A 16,870-nucleotide genomic window follows, 5' to 3' on the forward strand; every position below is an offset into this window, starting at 1 on the left:
TAAAAGTACTAAGTTTATATAATTTAATGTGCTGATAGACAAAAAAATTTTTCTTTATTGTCATTATTTATTAGTTTATAATGCACTTAGTCAAGTAACAACTAACAAATCACAACGAAAAATAATTTTGTAAACAAAAAGAAAATATTATTTTCAAATTTTATTTTTCATTATCAAATAAATATCTTGAAAGAAAGAATTGCAAGTTATTTTTTGTCACTTCTTGAACTTTTTAAATAAAATAGAAAATAAAAAGGTTTTTTTTTTGCAATTGGTCTCATGAAATAATTTTATTTTAAAAATAGCCATACCCCTGCCACACAGGCGCCACATAAGCACCACGCGGGCGGGCTGGATGGCAGGTCTGGCAAGTTGAACACGGTGAACCATTCACCGTGTTCAAACACGGCGAATGGTTCACCGTGTTCAGTTAGTTATTCTACCCCGAAAATGATGGTGTACAATACGTTTAGGGTTTATATCAAGCGGTGCGAATAACCAAAAGAAACACGGTGAACCATTCACCGTATTTGAACATGGTGAATGGTTCACCGTGTTCAACTTGCCAAGCAGGTGCCCAGCCTGCCCACGTGGAGCTTGCGTCGCAGGGGTAACGCCATTTTTGCAATTATAAATTTGTCAAAACTATTTTAAAATAAAATTTTTTCAGGGGGCCATCTGCAGAAAAAGCCCAAATAAAAATGATACATTGGCCACTTCTTGGTAAATACATAAAGCAAGATTTGAAGAGAAATTTTCGTGAGACTACGGCACTCACCGGACCAGGCAAACGGATGGGTTGGGTAATCTGCATCCGGGTCACAATATCCGCGAATTAGAGGAGGATGAATAAAATTTACTCATACATCTTTGGGTAATCAACATTTTTACCTATATCCATCCACATGCGGGCAGGTCGGTATGCGAGTTACCCACAACTTTTTTTCTTTTTCCTACTCCTATACTTTCTAAATACAAAACATATATATAAAATTTTTAAAAGCGTAACATAATTCAATACTTAAAATATCACAAAATACAATAAAAATATTTAAAGTCTTAAAGCGAATAAATTTCATAATATAAAAATATTTTACCATCCCAAATTTTCATGATATCAAATTAATAAATTTTTCATAATTATAGAGTCAATATAACAATACATATTTTTTAATTAAAAAATATATATGCCGGTATTCGTGGGTACCTGCGGATTTGTCTAAAATCATCAAGCTCAACGGGTACTATCGTTTTACCATATTAATTTTTTTGTGCTAAAAAACTAAGTATTCATATCCATAATTTGCAGATAATCAGCGAAATCCGTGAGTATGGTAAAGATTGTTCAGGTCTAAGGCCACTAAGGCACTAACATGCTTTAAAACAAAATTTAAAAAAAGGAAAGAAAGAAAAATAAAACTTGGTGAACCAAAAGCACACTCTGAATCCCTTTCTCCTAGCCAGAGGTAAAAAAAATATATGAAGTTGGCGCCTCACTTTGAGATATTTCTGAAACACGCCATTCCAATTTTAATTACTTAATTGAAAATTCCTATTAGGTGCGTTTGGTTCGTATTATATTTTTACATCCCGTTGGAATGGGTACAGAGGGGGGGATAAGGGGGTTATCCCCCTCTTGTACCAAACACAAATTTTGGGGGGGGGGGGGGGGGTGTGAGATCCCTGGTGTTCTGTTGTGGAGGCTTGTCGACAGCTCTGGAGAGTGTCGGGACAAGTCCGAGTCGCGTTGGCGTCAAATAGACGTAAAACAGACTCCGTGCGACGCGAGGGCAGCTTATCGCGATGAATTCTACGAAACAGCAGCATTTTCTGCTTGCTGTACCGGTACAAGCAGAGTGGCTGTACCGGTACAACCATCGCGCAGAGGCTTAGCAGCTCTCGGGTTGGCTCTTGTACCGGTACAAGAGCCCGTGTACCGGTACAAGGGGGTAGGTGAGAGGGTATTTGAGTAAATTTCCACCTCGTTTGTATCAGCAGCTCTCCCTCTCTCTATATAGCTTCGTGTAGAGAGAGAGAGAGAGGGCTTCCTGTTGCTCTTCACCATCTCTCTCTCACTTTTATGCGGTTGAAGGTAGGGAAGAAGCTTGGGTATAGTTTCCGTCGCCGACGTCGCGCCGCGGGATCGTTCGAGCACGTATTTGATGTCGGGACATTGCGAGGAGACCGGGCGAGCGTGCGACTTCGCTGTTCTTGACGTCGCGCCGGTGCTAGTCGCTGTTGAGGTGAGTGTTCTGTTGGAATGGCTTCGAATACTTCGGGTATCATCAAACTTAAGCTTAAATGCTGTTTTGCTGTTTTTCGCCGTCGACCGTTGGCGTTTCAGCTCGTTCTTCGCATAGGAGCATCGGATTTCGACGAGGCTTGGTTCGTTGGATTCGAGACTGCGAGAGGAATCCACGAAACCCCTACTTGTGAATTTTGGGGAAGGTTAGCTTGGTCGAATCCCTGTTGTACCTCACTGCTGCAATTTCTGGACTGAATTGGTGAATTTTGTTACATAGAGCTCGAGATTAGGCGATTTCTGTACTCGGCGGGTTCCGGGTAATCCAGCAGGTTGCTCTTCACCAGTGGGAGTCCTTCGCTGCCATAGATTAGCGTTTGAGGTGGGTTACATCGGTTTTACTCCTAAGTTCACATTCGTCGACATGTATAGTTTCGATTTTTGGATAATCTATTCTAGCTCGAATTCATGGATTTAATGGTAGATTTCATATCTGAATTTGGAGCATGTGGTAATAAATTGAATAGGTTATACATGTTGGACTTGGAAATTGAATTAGGAGAAAACCTGCGATTTGGACCTGTCACTTGATTAAACTGCCTGATTTAGCTCTAGGAGCCGTTATTAAATTGTACTGTCGCGGTATCTTCGAGACGAGTACTCCAGATAGTTTAGAGTATATCTACACTCGTGCTGTTTCGCCGAGGGGATTTTATAGGGTCGTTCAGGCTGTTCCAGACTGTAGGGTGCCGTTGAGGTTGACGGTGGACCCGTATCGCCTTTTTGGCGTCTGATTGTGCTGAGGGCACGTTACTTGTTGGTTGTTAGACCAGTTAGAGTCGATTTCTTGACTTTGGCTTTTCAGAGCCTGTTTGAGCTCGACAGAGATACGCTGCATACTCGGTTGGGTAGCGCCCACGAGTGCCACTCCGGAGTCAGGCTTTGTGCTTTCGCGTTGATGTCGCTCATGCCAGTTGGACTTGCTCTCCACGGACCAGTTAGTGTGGATAGAGCTTGATAGTCGCAACGGGGCAGGGACGGGTGTATTCACAGTCCCGGGGACGGGTATGCTTACAGTCCCGATTGGATTGGGTCAGATTTGACATGTCCTACAGTTGGTTAATATAGAGCATGATAGTGTAGTGATTGATAGCGGTAGAGTGTACTTCCTGCTTTTCCTACTATTCTTGCTCCCTTCTGTAGACTTAGTGGGTGACCGATATTATTTTGGGCGGTACCCACGGAGGACTACTTGTTTTTACAGTAGTTTTCACGCCCAGTTGTTACCTATGTTTTTGTAGAGCCACAGGTTCCGGCTGCTGCACCGTCCGTGGATCAGGATCGAGGCAAGGGCGTCGCGAGTTAGAACCCTACCCGACGTGCTGAGCTAGAGGTGCCCTACTGCAGGTAGATGTTTTGTTTCGAGTTTATGTACATAGTTGACTTAACTCGCCAGTGCGAGTAGCTCTGTATTTTGGATCTGAACTATGTATATGAAACTCTGTTTGTTTAACTTCTATTTTCTCTAGCAGCTCTCTACTACTGTTCGTAGTAGTGTTTGATTTACAGGTACAGCTGTCACTTCGTATATAGGAAAAATTTCTTTGTATACGGCGGATTTGTCGGCGTGCCCGGGGAACGTGTAATCCGGGGCGTGACAGGGGGAACAAGGCCCTGGTAGAGAGAGAGAGAGAGAGAGAGAGANATACATTGGCCACTTCTTGGTAAATACATAAAGCAAGATTTGAAGAGAAATTTTTGTGAGACTACGGCACTCACCGAACCAGGCAAACGGGTGAGTTGAGTAATCTGCATCCGGGTCACAATATCCGCTAATTAGAGGAGTATGAATAAAATTTACTCATACATTTTTGGGTAATCAATATTTTTACCCGTATCCATCCACATGCGGGCAGGTTGGTATGCGAGTTACCCACAAGTTTTTTTCTTTTTCCTACTCCTATGCTTTCTAAATACAAAACATATATATATATTAAAAACATAACGTAACTCCTTATTTGAAATATCATAACATATAATTAACAATATAAAATCTTTAAAGTATATACATTATATAATATAAAAGTATTTTATCGTCCCAAATTTTTAAGATACAAAATTAATAAAATTTTTACTATTATAGAGTCAATAATATAAAAAATACATATTTTTTAATTAAAAAATATATATGCGGGTATCCGTGGGTACCTGCGGATTGTCCTAAATATCCATCACTCAACGGGTACCCACTCGTTTTACCTATAATTTTTTGGCTAAAAAAAACTAGTATCCATATCCATAAATTTGCAGATAATCTGCGAAAACCCGTGAGTATGGGTAGAGATTGCCGGGTCTAAGGCCACTAAGGCACTAACATGCTTTAAAAAAAAAATTAAAAAAAAGAAAGAAAAGAAAATTAAAACTTGTGAACCAAAAGCACACTCGATCCGTTCTCCTAGCCAGAGGTAAAAAAATATATGAAGTTACCCTCAACTTTAAGACATTCTGAAACACGCCATTCAATTTTAACTTCTTAATTGAGATTTCCATTAGGGTGCGTTTGGTTTGTGTTATATTTTTAAGATTCCTAATAATCTAATAGAAATAATAAAATATGACGGTGTTTGGCTAAACGCATTAAGTAATCTAATTGGTAATATTATATTTACTTGGGAATGAGATTTATCCCAAAGTACAAATCTCATTCCCTTGAGAGAGGGTGGGTATCCTCATATTAATGAATTGAGGTAATCATAATATGTCTAATATCTTTCTTTCTTCCAATCCGCCAGTTAGTTGGTATTATTTTTCTTTACACTCTAACCTCATATCTCTCTCTAAACTTCAACTCTTTTTCTCTCTCTAAACTAAGCTCGCTCTCCCCCTTTTTCCTAAAATCTCAATTCTCTCACTCCCTCTAATCCCGATTCTATTTCTTTTCCTATTTTTGTAATTATGCTTTCTCTCTCTAACCTATGTTCTCTCTCCTTTTTTTTCTAAAAAGATGTTAAAATTTATTGTAGCATTATCTAAAATTAATTAAAGAAATAAATAAATTAATTGTATATTTTTTTGTAATCTTAAATAACATGATTAAATAATATGACCATACGAACCAAAGACAGTAATACCATATTCTTAGTAATAGGATGAGTATGAATAAAATTCTCTGATATTTTTTTATTCCTAGTAATCTTTCATAGTGCCAACCAAACGTACCCTTAACTTTTTAAATTTTTATTCAAGTTTTTATAGTTAATTAAGTTAAAAATATTGTTAAATTTTGTTGTTCAATTAACTATCACCAGCTAATTAATTTAATTTTCATACATACTCACCCAGCTCCCAAATTGATGTGTGACCATATCATGTCGTCAAAATGACTCGTTCAAAATCGTTCCACCGAATCTAAGGAACTTAATTGGATGGAAATTATGACATCTAATTTTATTGGTAGGAGCAATCACCATCAATTTTTATCAAACCCTAGACTCATACGCAATCAAAGTATACCCCTTAGACCAATTCTTGTTAAAATAAAAAAAGAAAAAAAAATACAAATACCCCCCTCAACTTTAGTACGTTCGCAAATTGACATCAGAACTTTTAATTTTGATAATTAGATTTTCTAATTTTTTTTTATCAAAGTTTAATAAACCGCTTCCTTTCAGCAAAATTACTAATTGAGTAGTGGTTTTGATTATATGTCTTGCACATAATTTTACATAAATTTAAAATATTTATTTTTCTCTTCTAGTTATATTGCTGAGTACTAGAATACTTATGAATAAAATGAATCCATTTTTAATTTTTATTTCTGTTTTTATGTGTTAGATAACAAAAATAGATTTTTATATAATTTTAAAATTGTATAAAATTATGTACAATATAAGTGACCAGAATGATTATATGATTAGTCATTACAATTAAAGAGAGAGAGAGGTACATTTAAATATTTGATAAAGTTTAGATGATTTAGTTATCAAAATTAGAAATTTAGAAGCCTACTTGCAAAAAAAGAATTATTAAAAGTGTGTTTGTACATTTTTTTCTAAAAAATTATTCAAAACGTCGTAGAAATATCTAGGCAAAGCAATTGATGTCATGGCTTTGGTACCAGGTCATAAATTCAAAATTTTCTCAGTTAAAAGTTCTACCTTTATTCCATGTATCTCTTAATCTTAGAGGAATCAACTGCTATATTGCTTACTGCAGAAGTATCAATAGAGAATTTTGTTTTGGTATCCCAATCCTAATTTAACTCAACAAGTGCTAAAGTGATTATTTTAGAAATATCAGTAAAGAATTAGGGTTTGATGAGTCCTGCTGCTATACTATCAATAGTACTAAACGTTTGGTGCTATCGAGTTTTCCCCCATTAGATCTACCTTTTTAACCATTTCCATCCGTTAGATTATACTATTCAATTAATCACCCACTCAACCCTAGAAGATCGCTATCATCCTAACCGCACATCCCTTCATTCAAGGATCGAAAACCTAATAATGTCAAGCGCTTGGCACTATTAATAGTATAGTAGCCTAATTCAGGGTTGGATATCTCAGTCCTGATTTAACTCCAATACACATTATAATCTATCTTAGTTTGGCATTCATATCCTGTGTACAAAGCTTTATGGAATTTAATTTATTATCTATGAAAGCTAAGCACTCATCCAGCTTAAGATTTGCTTGGCCTTACTTTTATCTTTATTTTGATTTTTCCTAGTAGTTAACATTTAACATATATATATACATAATTTTTAGTAGAGTACTCTGCAGTAAAAAAAAAAAATTAAAAACATAAAAACTGTGAAGCTTTCTGCGCAATTAAATAACATGAAATGAACTGTTTGTCTTCAAAAACTTAAATTACCAGAGAATATTATTTTGCATATTCAAGTTATGGATTTGAATTTAATAGAGAAAAATTAAATGAAGGAGCTCAATGGAATTTGGACTTAAGAACTCCACCCTTTATAGCTATCTGAAAATAGTGTTTAATATTTTTATATTTCAATTTCTCAAATCACATCGTGTGAAATTCAAATTTAGAATCTTCTGTTTTGATATTATGATAAACGACTTAGGCCAACAATTAGGCCAATTACACAATGCATCGAGGTCAAGCCACGCGATTATTGGGCTAACTACAAATTAGGGTATGCAAAGTATGCTCTGATATTGCATTAAATAATATAAATAATAATCATTTATCACTAAAAACTTAATTTAGAAGAGAACAGTATTTTTATATTTTATATTTAATAATAACTTAAAGATAAGATAGTAATTGAAAAAACTAGAAGTTACTATCGTGCAATCTTGTATTAGCTGAATTAGATATCACATTATTAATTACAACAAACTATGCTGTACAAATAGTAAATATAAAACTCATATTAATTTAGAGTAAAAAGAAAATAGATTCACAAAAAAAGCATAATGTATTTTTAGTTTTGGCTAATTATTTATTATGATTAATATGAGACCCATTATATTGATAAAAAAAAAAAAAATTGAGTACAAAGAATGCATTCATAAATTGAATTATAAATAAAAATTGAGTTATATATTTTGTGATAAAAATAAATTTATTAGCCCTATATGATACTACATAATTATTTATAATTTACTAATTTATAGAAGCAAAAGTAATATTTGCGATATTTTATAACTTTGAGAGACACATTTCAAATTACCCCTAAATTCTATGGGAATAATATCTAATATACCTCTCAAAATATTTGAAATATTTTATATACCCTACTATTTTTTTGTTTCAAATACATCTATCATATATTTCTCCATTATTCAAAAATAACTCCGCTGCTAATAAATATTAAGTCATCTCGGATTAAACTTGGATTAAGTTTCTACATAATTAAAAAAAGTCAAAATACCTCTAACTTAACAGCAAATTAAAAGTGTTGATGACAATAAAAAAAAAATATTTAAGAGAGAAAAATAGTAATTTAACAAAAATAACGATTATTTTTAATAATTTACTAATAGAATTTAACTCCACTATTTTCTTAGAAATCACTTGAAATGTCAATATTCTTAATATTTGACTTTTAAAAAAAACTGGTAACTTCTCATATGTATATAAATAATTATCTCAATTTTATATGCACGCAATAACTGTACTAAAGAAGACCAGCTTCTCTTAGTCCAAAACCAAATAAGTTTTTTTATTTCGAAAAAAAAAAAAAACAAACAAACAAGCAAATTTTCATACAACTCTTCTTCTCTCCGTATTATTATATAGCCCCGTGTGACGCCCCGTTTCTCTCGTTTCTTCAATCCCCCAGCCTCCCCCCGTCCACGGCTCCACCTTACATCTTCCATCCCCAAAAGCAAAAAAGAAGAGAAGCAGACCGCCCAGCAGCGCGTCCCCATCCATCTGTCCGTCCGTCCGTCCGTCCGTCAGTCCTTCTGTCCCCGACAAAAACCGCCGAGCCGAAAGTCCGACTCCCACCTACCACTCCTTTCCTCTCTCACCAACCTCTCCTAAACCCTCCTCCTCATCTCCCCTCCCCCTGCAGCCTACCCAAAACCCAACCATCATAACCACCTTCATTTCTTTTCAAACGGTTGGTGGCAGACGCAGACGCAGACTCCGAAAAGCGATGAAAAAGCTCTACCACGGGAAGGCCGGCCGTCGGGTCCACCCGTCCGCTCCCCCGCCACCGCCGTCGGCGTCCCCAAAATTTCTGATTCAGCTGGCAGCCCTCCCCGCCGCCGTCCTGGCCCTGGCGGCCGCCCTCTCTCCCGAGGAGCAAGAAGTCCTCGCCTACCTCCTCTCCGGCGGCGGCGAAGGAGGAGGAGGAGGAAAAGGGCGGCGCCGCCGGCGCGGCGGAGGCGCCGTGCTCCACCCGCCGGAGCTGGGCTGCGGGTGCTTCGCCTGCTACAAGAGCTTCTGGGCGCGGTGGGACGCGTCGCCGAACCGCCACGTGATCCACCGCATCATCGACGCCGTCGAGGAGCAGGCCCTCGAGCCCCGCCGCGGGCGCCGCCGCCGCGGGAAGTGCGGTAGCGCGCAGCACCAGCAGCAGCAGCAGCAGCAGCAGCCGCTGGAGGCGGCGGCTGCGGAGGAGGACGGCGTTGAGGAGACAGCGGCGGCGGCCGAGGAGAAGGGGATTGCGATCGCCGATGATGAGCACGATGGCGACGATGATGGGGACGATGAAGATGACGACGATGATGCCGATGATGCCGATGAAGAAGAAGAAGAAGAAGACGAAGAAGAAGAAGGAGAAGAAGGGGTTGGTGGGGGGCTTAGCAACCGTGATGGTGAGAGCAAGAGCACGGTGAGGAAGTTTGTGAGTTTTATTGTGGACAGGGTTTGGGGAAACTGAAAACCTAAAGTGATGGTAGAAGGTCGAAATTAGAATTGAAGTTTTTCCTGGTTTGGAGATCAAGAAGGTCAGTTTCCTCTTCCTTCTTTTTTTGGCTAATTTTGGCAAGGAGAGGAGAGTTGCAAGTCGCAACTCCTTTCTCCTCTCTGTTGTGTAATATATTTAGATCCTGCTGGCTGAAATTAGAGAATTAATTAATTCAGGCCTACTTTTGCAATCTAAGTTGCCCTTTTGATCCATGTAAAAAAAAAAAGGCGGGGATTGGAAAGCTTTTTCTATCTAATCTAATTTTGGTGAGGAGAGTTGTAGCTCCTCTCTGTTTTTGTAATATATTTTTCTGCTGGCTGAAATAAGAAAATTCAGGCCTACTTTGCTCCAATATTAGCCTCTTTGGTACTTTGCTGCGATATTTTTTTTACTCCATTTTTGCCCTTTTTTTTTTGTCTATGAATTGGACTTCTTGTGAAGATAATGCTAGCGAGAGAAAATTTTATATATTTTTTTACAGTGAATAACTAGTTTTATCTCTTCTTTTTTTGTTTTTTCTTTTTTTTTAAAAAAAAAAATTTAGTTTTGAGAGGAGGAAAAGAATGGAATGGGGATGGCATTGTTGTCATCCATTGCATCTTTCTAAAGAATCAATGTAAGTTGATAGATGAGAAGTTGATAGATGAGAAGATAGATGAAGAGGCTTGTGTCATATATAAATAGCTCAATAATCTCTCTAACTGTTAGAACAGTATAACACCATGTACTACTCCTCTCAACTATTCAATCTCATGTTCAATAGTTGTAGATAGAATCTTCATAATTGGTCCATTATTGTAAGTCGACCCAATTTTGTGCAAGTTAGATACTCCTTTTTTTTTTTCTTGAAAAATTGCTTTGTACCTTTAGGTACCGTTTGGTTGGGGAACAAGGGGGGAATAAGCCCTTGTTCCCCCCTTTGTTCCCAAACGCTATGTTTGGCTTCCGGGAACAGTAGTTTTCGGGAATCTGGAACTAGCTGGAATAAGGCTGGAACTGCTGTTCCACCCGTTTCCTGGAACAAGCTTGTTCCTTGATGAGAACAAGATTAATTAAAATCTAAATTTAATTTTAATGGCAATAAATTATTAATTAATCTAATTAATATATTTAAATTATTATTTATTATTTTAATAATTAAATAATTAAATAATTTATTATTTATAATTAATTATTAATAATTAGATAATAATTATTATTAATTTATTATTTATAATTAATTATTAATAATTAATAATATTTATTAATTTTTTATTAATAATTATTAATAATTATTATTCTTAATGATAATCGATATTATTATTAATATATTATTTATAATTAATAATTAATAATTAATATTATTATTTATTAATAATTAATTAATAATTATTATTCTTAATAATTAGATAATCGATGTTATTATTAATTTATTATTTATAATTAATTATTAATAATTATTATTATTATTTATTAATAAATATTAATATTAATTATTATTAATAATTAGATAATCAATATTATTAATAATTTATTATTTATAATTAATTAATAAGAATAATTAATAATTATTATTATTTATTAATAATTAATAATAATAATAATTATTATTAATTAGATAATCGTTATTAATAATTTATTATTTATAATTAATTATTATTATTAATTATTATTTATAATTAATTATTAATAATTAATTTTTTATTTATTTTTAAGTAATATTTTTATGTTAATTAATTACATAATATAATTTTAATTGCAAATTATAACGTTTATTCCTCTTGTTCCAATCTAATCATCCAAACACTTTTTACCTTATTCCCAGGAACAACCCAATTTTCATCCAAACGCAAAATTGGTCTAGTTCCTGCTTATACCTGAACTTGTACCTATCCCTAGAACTAGCAGTTCTTACTTATACCCGAACCAAACGCAGCCTTACTAGTTTTACAATTTCTTTTCTACAAATACAATAGTCTTGTGTTAGGCTTTTTTGTTACTATAATTATTTTTCTTCTTATAAATTAAATTACTTATTTTTTCTCTTTTGATGCTCTCTTTATTGGTAAGTGGTATATTGTAAGTTGGCACTAAATTATTGGCAATTTGTGACACTCCTCATATTTATAATACTCATATATATGAGATATATTATGATTAAATTTTTTAATCTAATTATAACATTTTGGATAGTTGTTCGGTTCAAATAATTAAGAGAACTAAATATATTAGAGTCAGAGCAGTTTTAGAATAGATGATTTCTTGAGAAGTGAAACGTCACAGGTGATATTAGGATCAATCAATAGCCACAAGTGTGAGATAAATCTAAGCTAAGTCAGAAAGGTCAGCTAAGTCGAAAAGTTTAAGAAAGTTAAGAATACTAGGGCTTAAATAGTCCTAATATAGATAATCTCGTAGAAAATGGGACGTCACAAAATTAATCATGTTGAATGTGTTTAAATGCTAATGATATTAATGGGTTCCCACTAAGCATGCACCAAATTATATAAAGCCTACTAAAGCTAACACAAAATACCTACCTTTCTACGAAAAAGTAAACCAAAAGCATCAATCCCCCCTCACTTTTCTAAATAATGTGTCACAACTCACAAGTTGCTTTTCTCTAGCCAATTACAAGGTGAAAGGTAAGGGACATTGGTAGGGAGCGCCCTCTTTGTTTGTTCTTGCATTGGGGAGAAGGTAGAAAAGCCAACAGAAGGGGGGCTTTGTAGAAAGGTGTGAGGACAAAAGCGGTAAGCACGATGTCCCGGAAACATTGGTGGTGGTGGTGGTGGGGGCGGCGGCGGCGGCGGCGGCTTCGGTATTACCAAAAGGAGTGAAAGGGAGACTCGGGAATTATTCCACACACCAAATGCATCATTTATTGTGTTATAAAATTCCATCATTATTACCGATCATTCCTACAGCAAGTGGCAAAATACTTAGTGGTTGATATCCGATACCCAAGTTCAAACTCTAATTGATTCATATTTTTAGCTAAATTTATTTCTAAATAAAATAAACGAAGCAAGTAGCGTGCTACCTATCTCTCAAAAAAAAAAAAAATTTCCATTATTATTTCTCCAGAGTTTAAAAAAAAAAATGTACGAAGATCTCCTAATTAAACTTTAGCGCCACTATTCTAAATTTTTTAATTTTGATAATTAGACGACTTAATTTTATTAAATAGTTTAATAGATCATTTTCTTTAATCAATGATAAAAAAATATTTTTTTATTCTAATAAATGAAAGAGTTATACAATTGAAGATAAATGCACTCTATCCTTTAATCTTAATATTTAGATATCTTAAGTAAAAAGAAAATATATTTTTTTTATATTTTAAAGTTATAAAAAGTAATATGCAAGACATGCTATTATTAAAATAGCTATTCAATTAGTAACTTTATTCGAAATAGAGACGCATTAAATTATTTGATAAAAATTTAGAATTCTAATTGCCAATTAGAAGTGCAAATTATTTTACGAGATCTTCGTACACTTTTGCAGATCTATGTGTCACGGACACTTCTGTAAGCCTAGCATATTCATGTCGGACACATGTCTGATGTGGACACTCATTGAACGCCCATTTAATACCGATCCATAACGCATACAACTAATATACATATAATATATATGAGTCCAGCTACTATACTCTTATGAATATGATCGCCCTCGTACTCATAAGTTATTTTCGATGATAGGGCTTTCGAATCGACAATCCATACCGTTAAATATTATCTAGAGCATTTAAAACTTCTAGAAATTAAATTTCATAATTTTCGATATCATTTACCTTACGATCAAAAGCTCACAAAATTGATAATTTTTAACGGCCGGTATGGGATAGTTGTTAGTTTAAAGGTGTAAAAGAATTGGAATAGGTTGAAGTTTTGATAGAAAATTCTATTCACTACCTAGATAAAGATTAATAACTCCGATCTTAAATTGAAGAATCTGATCATCCATTTTTAAGACGTCGTTCGATTTTGACCGTTTATTTTATGTCCGTTTGATGGACTTTATTATAATTTTGAAAAATTACGAAATTTATTTTTTAGAAGTTTCAAATACTCTAGATCATATTTAATGGAATGGATTGTCGATTTGGAAGCCCTATAATCGAAAACAACTTATGAGAACGAAGGGCCCAATACTCATAAGAGTATAGTAGCCCTACTCATATATATACTAATATATATATTATATATATATATATAATATATTATATAGTATATACATATATATATATATAAACACTAGGTTGAGCTAGAATATCGTCAACAGCACAAAAGGTTGGTGCTTTTGAGTTTTTTAACCCTTGGATGGAGATAAGTAAGATTGGTGATGGTGGTAGTTGGTGGTAGGGAAATAGTATTTGATCAAGGCTTTAGTAATCAGGAGTAGATCAAGGGCTAAAACTAATGAGCCACAGGTGATTACTTCTAAGAAGGATTTCTAGCTAATTATATACTATATATATAGAGTCCGGCTATGGTATGTGTAAAAGCACTAAGCACTTGATCTTGTAAAATTTTTACGTTCAGGATATACACCTTTCTCCCGTTAGATTATTCTATTCAGATCAAGTCACCCACGTCAAACCTAGAGGGCCCACATCATCCTAACCGCACATCCCTTAATCTAAGGGCGAAACTTACAAGCATCAATAGACTTGGGTACTTTAAAAAATGAAGCTAAATCTCTATACATATAGAGTCGACTACGGTATATCGTATGAGTAACGATCGTCCTCGTACTCATAAATATGTTTTCGATGATAGAGCTTCCGAATCGACTTAATCCACACCGCTTAAACTCTATTTAGGGCATTTAAAACTTTAGAAATCAATTTCATAATTTTCGACATCATTTAAACTTATGATCAAAAGCTTCAAAAAATTACAATTTTTACTGCGGTAAGAGATACTTTTCTAGCTTTAACGGTGATGAAAAGAATCGGATAGGTTGAATTTTATAGAAAATTCTATTCATACCTTACATAAAGGATCAATAATCCAATAATCTTAAATTGGAAGGATCGATCATCCATACTTTTAAGACGCTCGTATCGATTTTGACCGTTAATTGTTATGCCTGTGCTTAATGGACTTTATTATGATTTCGAAAATTATGAAATTATATTTTCTAGAAGTTTCCAAATTACTCTAGATATATTTAACGAAGTGGATCGTCAATTGGAAGATCCTCATCGAAAAACAACTTATGAAGTATAAGGCCCATACTCATAAGATATAGTACCCTACTAGGTAATTATATATAATAATATATATATATATATATATATATATATATTAATATATTATTATATATTATATAATATATACTATATAACTAAGCTGGAATACTACTCAATAGCACCAATTATTGGATGCTATTTAGGTTTCGGCTGATAGATGAAAAGTTACAGTTACGATGATGGTAGGGTCATCTAGCGGTTAAGTGAGTTATTGGTTAAATAGTATAATTAATAGCGTTAAAATAATAATGGATTAAATCTAACGGTGGAAAAGTGTTTTGGTAGTACTAAGCGCTTAGGTAGTATCGATTAGTATTCCAGCCGGACTATAATATATATTAGTATATATATAGTAATATATAGTTATATATAATATATAATATATGCTACTTTACTATCAACCAACCGTTACTGTGTACTATTTGAACGTTTTCGGCGTTGGATGAAAGGATGTGAAGTGAGGATGATAGTGTCCCTAGGGTTGAGTGGGTAGTGGTTGTTTATGTATAATCTAACTATGATGGAAATGATCAAAGGATCAGATCTAAACGGTAGAAAAGTCAATATACCGAAGGCTTGATACTATCGATAGTATAGTAGCCGGACTCTATATATATATATATATATATATAGTGGAACTGGTATGCTTTTGGAAGCACGGAGCCCTCCTTGCTTCCAAGTTGTTTCAATGTTTCTCAGACTTTTGAATCAACGATCGGCTCTTGTTAGAGTTGCTAGAGTATTTGAAGTATCTAGAAAATAATTTTTACTTTTTCGATATATTTGATAGTGATCCGAAGGGGCCTCAAGAATAATAATTTTAATGGCGTGGTGAAGCATTTGCAATTTACCGCGTGTAGAAATATCCAATCACATTGAAATTTTGATAGAAAATTCTTATACCATATAAAACAAAATCAATAACTTGATTTAAATCTTTTAATTCATATTATCATATTTTGTAAGATTTTTATTTTCAACCGTTGATTTTGAGCCACTTCGATCGACTTAGGCAGCATGACTATCGAAAAATCACAAAATTTAGGTTTCTAGTGTACTTCAAATACTCTAGAATCAAGTCACGGAGACCGTGTCGATTGAAAAGTTCGAATACGAGAAACAACTTTGGAAGCACGGAGCGCTGTGTTTCCGAAGATATCAAACGCGCATATATATATATATATATATTATTATATATATTATTTTAGGATATAGACTGAAATACTATCAATAGCACCAAATTATTATTGCTATTAGATTTTCTACCCTTGGATAAAAAAAATATACAGGTAGAATGATGTGGGCCCCCTAGGTTTGAGTGAGTTATTGGTTTAATAGTATAATCTAACGGATAAAAATAGTCAAAGGGTTAAATCTAACAGCGGAAAACTTGATAGCACCAAACGTTTGGTATTATCGATAGTATCACAGCCGGACAATATATATATATATATAAGCTGGGGCTACTATACTCATATGAGTATAGATCCCATTGTACTCATAACTTTTCGGCCGTTCAGACGAAAAAATGTACGGTTAGGATGAGAGTCGTTACGACTAAGTTGATAGTGGGCCCTCTAGGGTTGAGTGGGTGGTTGGTTGAATAGTATAATCTAACGGGTGAAAATAATTAAAAGGTAGATCAAGCGGCAAAAAACTTATTAGTACAAGAGCCTCTATACTCATAAGAGTATAGTAGCCATACTATATATATATATATATATATATACACTACAACAAAAATGGTCTATAGCGACACTTTTAAATGTCGATACAGGTCAAAAAAATTGTTGTTGGCTAAATTAGCAACACTTTTAAAAAGTGTTGCTATATGTGGGGTCGCTAGGTATATAGTGACTGTTAAAGAGTGTCGCTATAACCTAAAAAGAGTGCTGCTAATTTACCAACACTTATTTAAGTATTTAGCAACCACCGGAACTCTACCTCGTTGGCTGCGGTGGCGGAGGAGGACGAGAGGAAGGGATCTTCGTCTAGGATT

At 34.4% G+C, this 16,870-nt stretch overlaps 1 protein-coding gene across 1 annotated transcript; it reads left to right on the forward strand.

Moving 5' to 3' along the window:
- Positions 1-8,516: 8,516 nt before the first annotated feature.
- On the forward strand, positions 8,517-9,981 carry LOC109705916 (ribonuclease E-like). Its single transcript, XM_020226702.1, has one exon. It carries the CDS (start codon positions 8,874-8,876, stop codon positions 9,600-9,602), a length of 729 nt encoding a protein of 242 aa, XP_020082291.1. The 5' UTR covers positions 8,517-8,873; the 3' UTR covers positions 9,603-9,981.
- The last annotated feature ends 6,889 nt before the right edge of the window (positions 9,982-16,870 follow it).

This window comes from Ananas comosus, unplaced genomic scaffold (genome assembly GCF_001540865.1).
Source record: "Ananas comosus cultivar F153 unplaced genomic scaffold, ASM154086v1, whole genome shotgun sequence".
NCBI lineage: Eukaryota > Viridiplantae > Streptophyta > Magnoliopsida > Poales > Bromeliaceae > Ananas > Ananas comosus.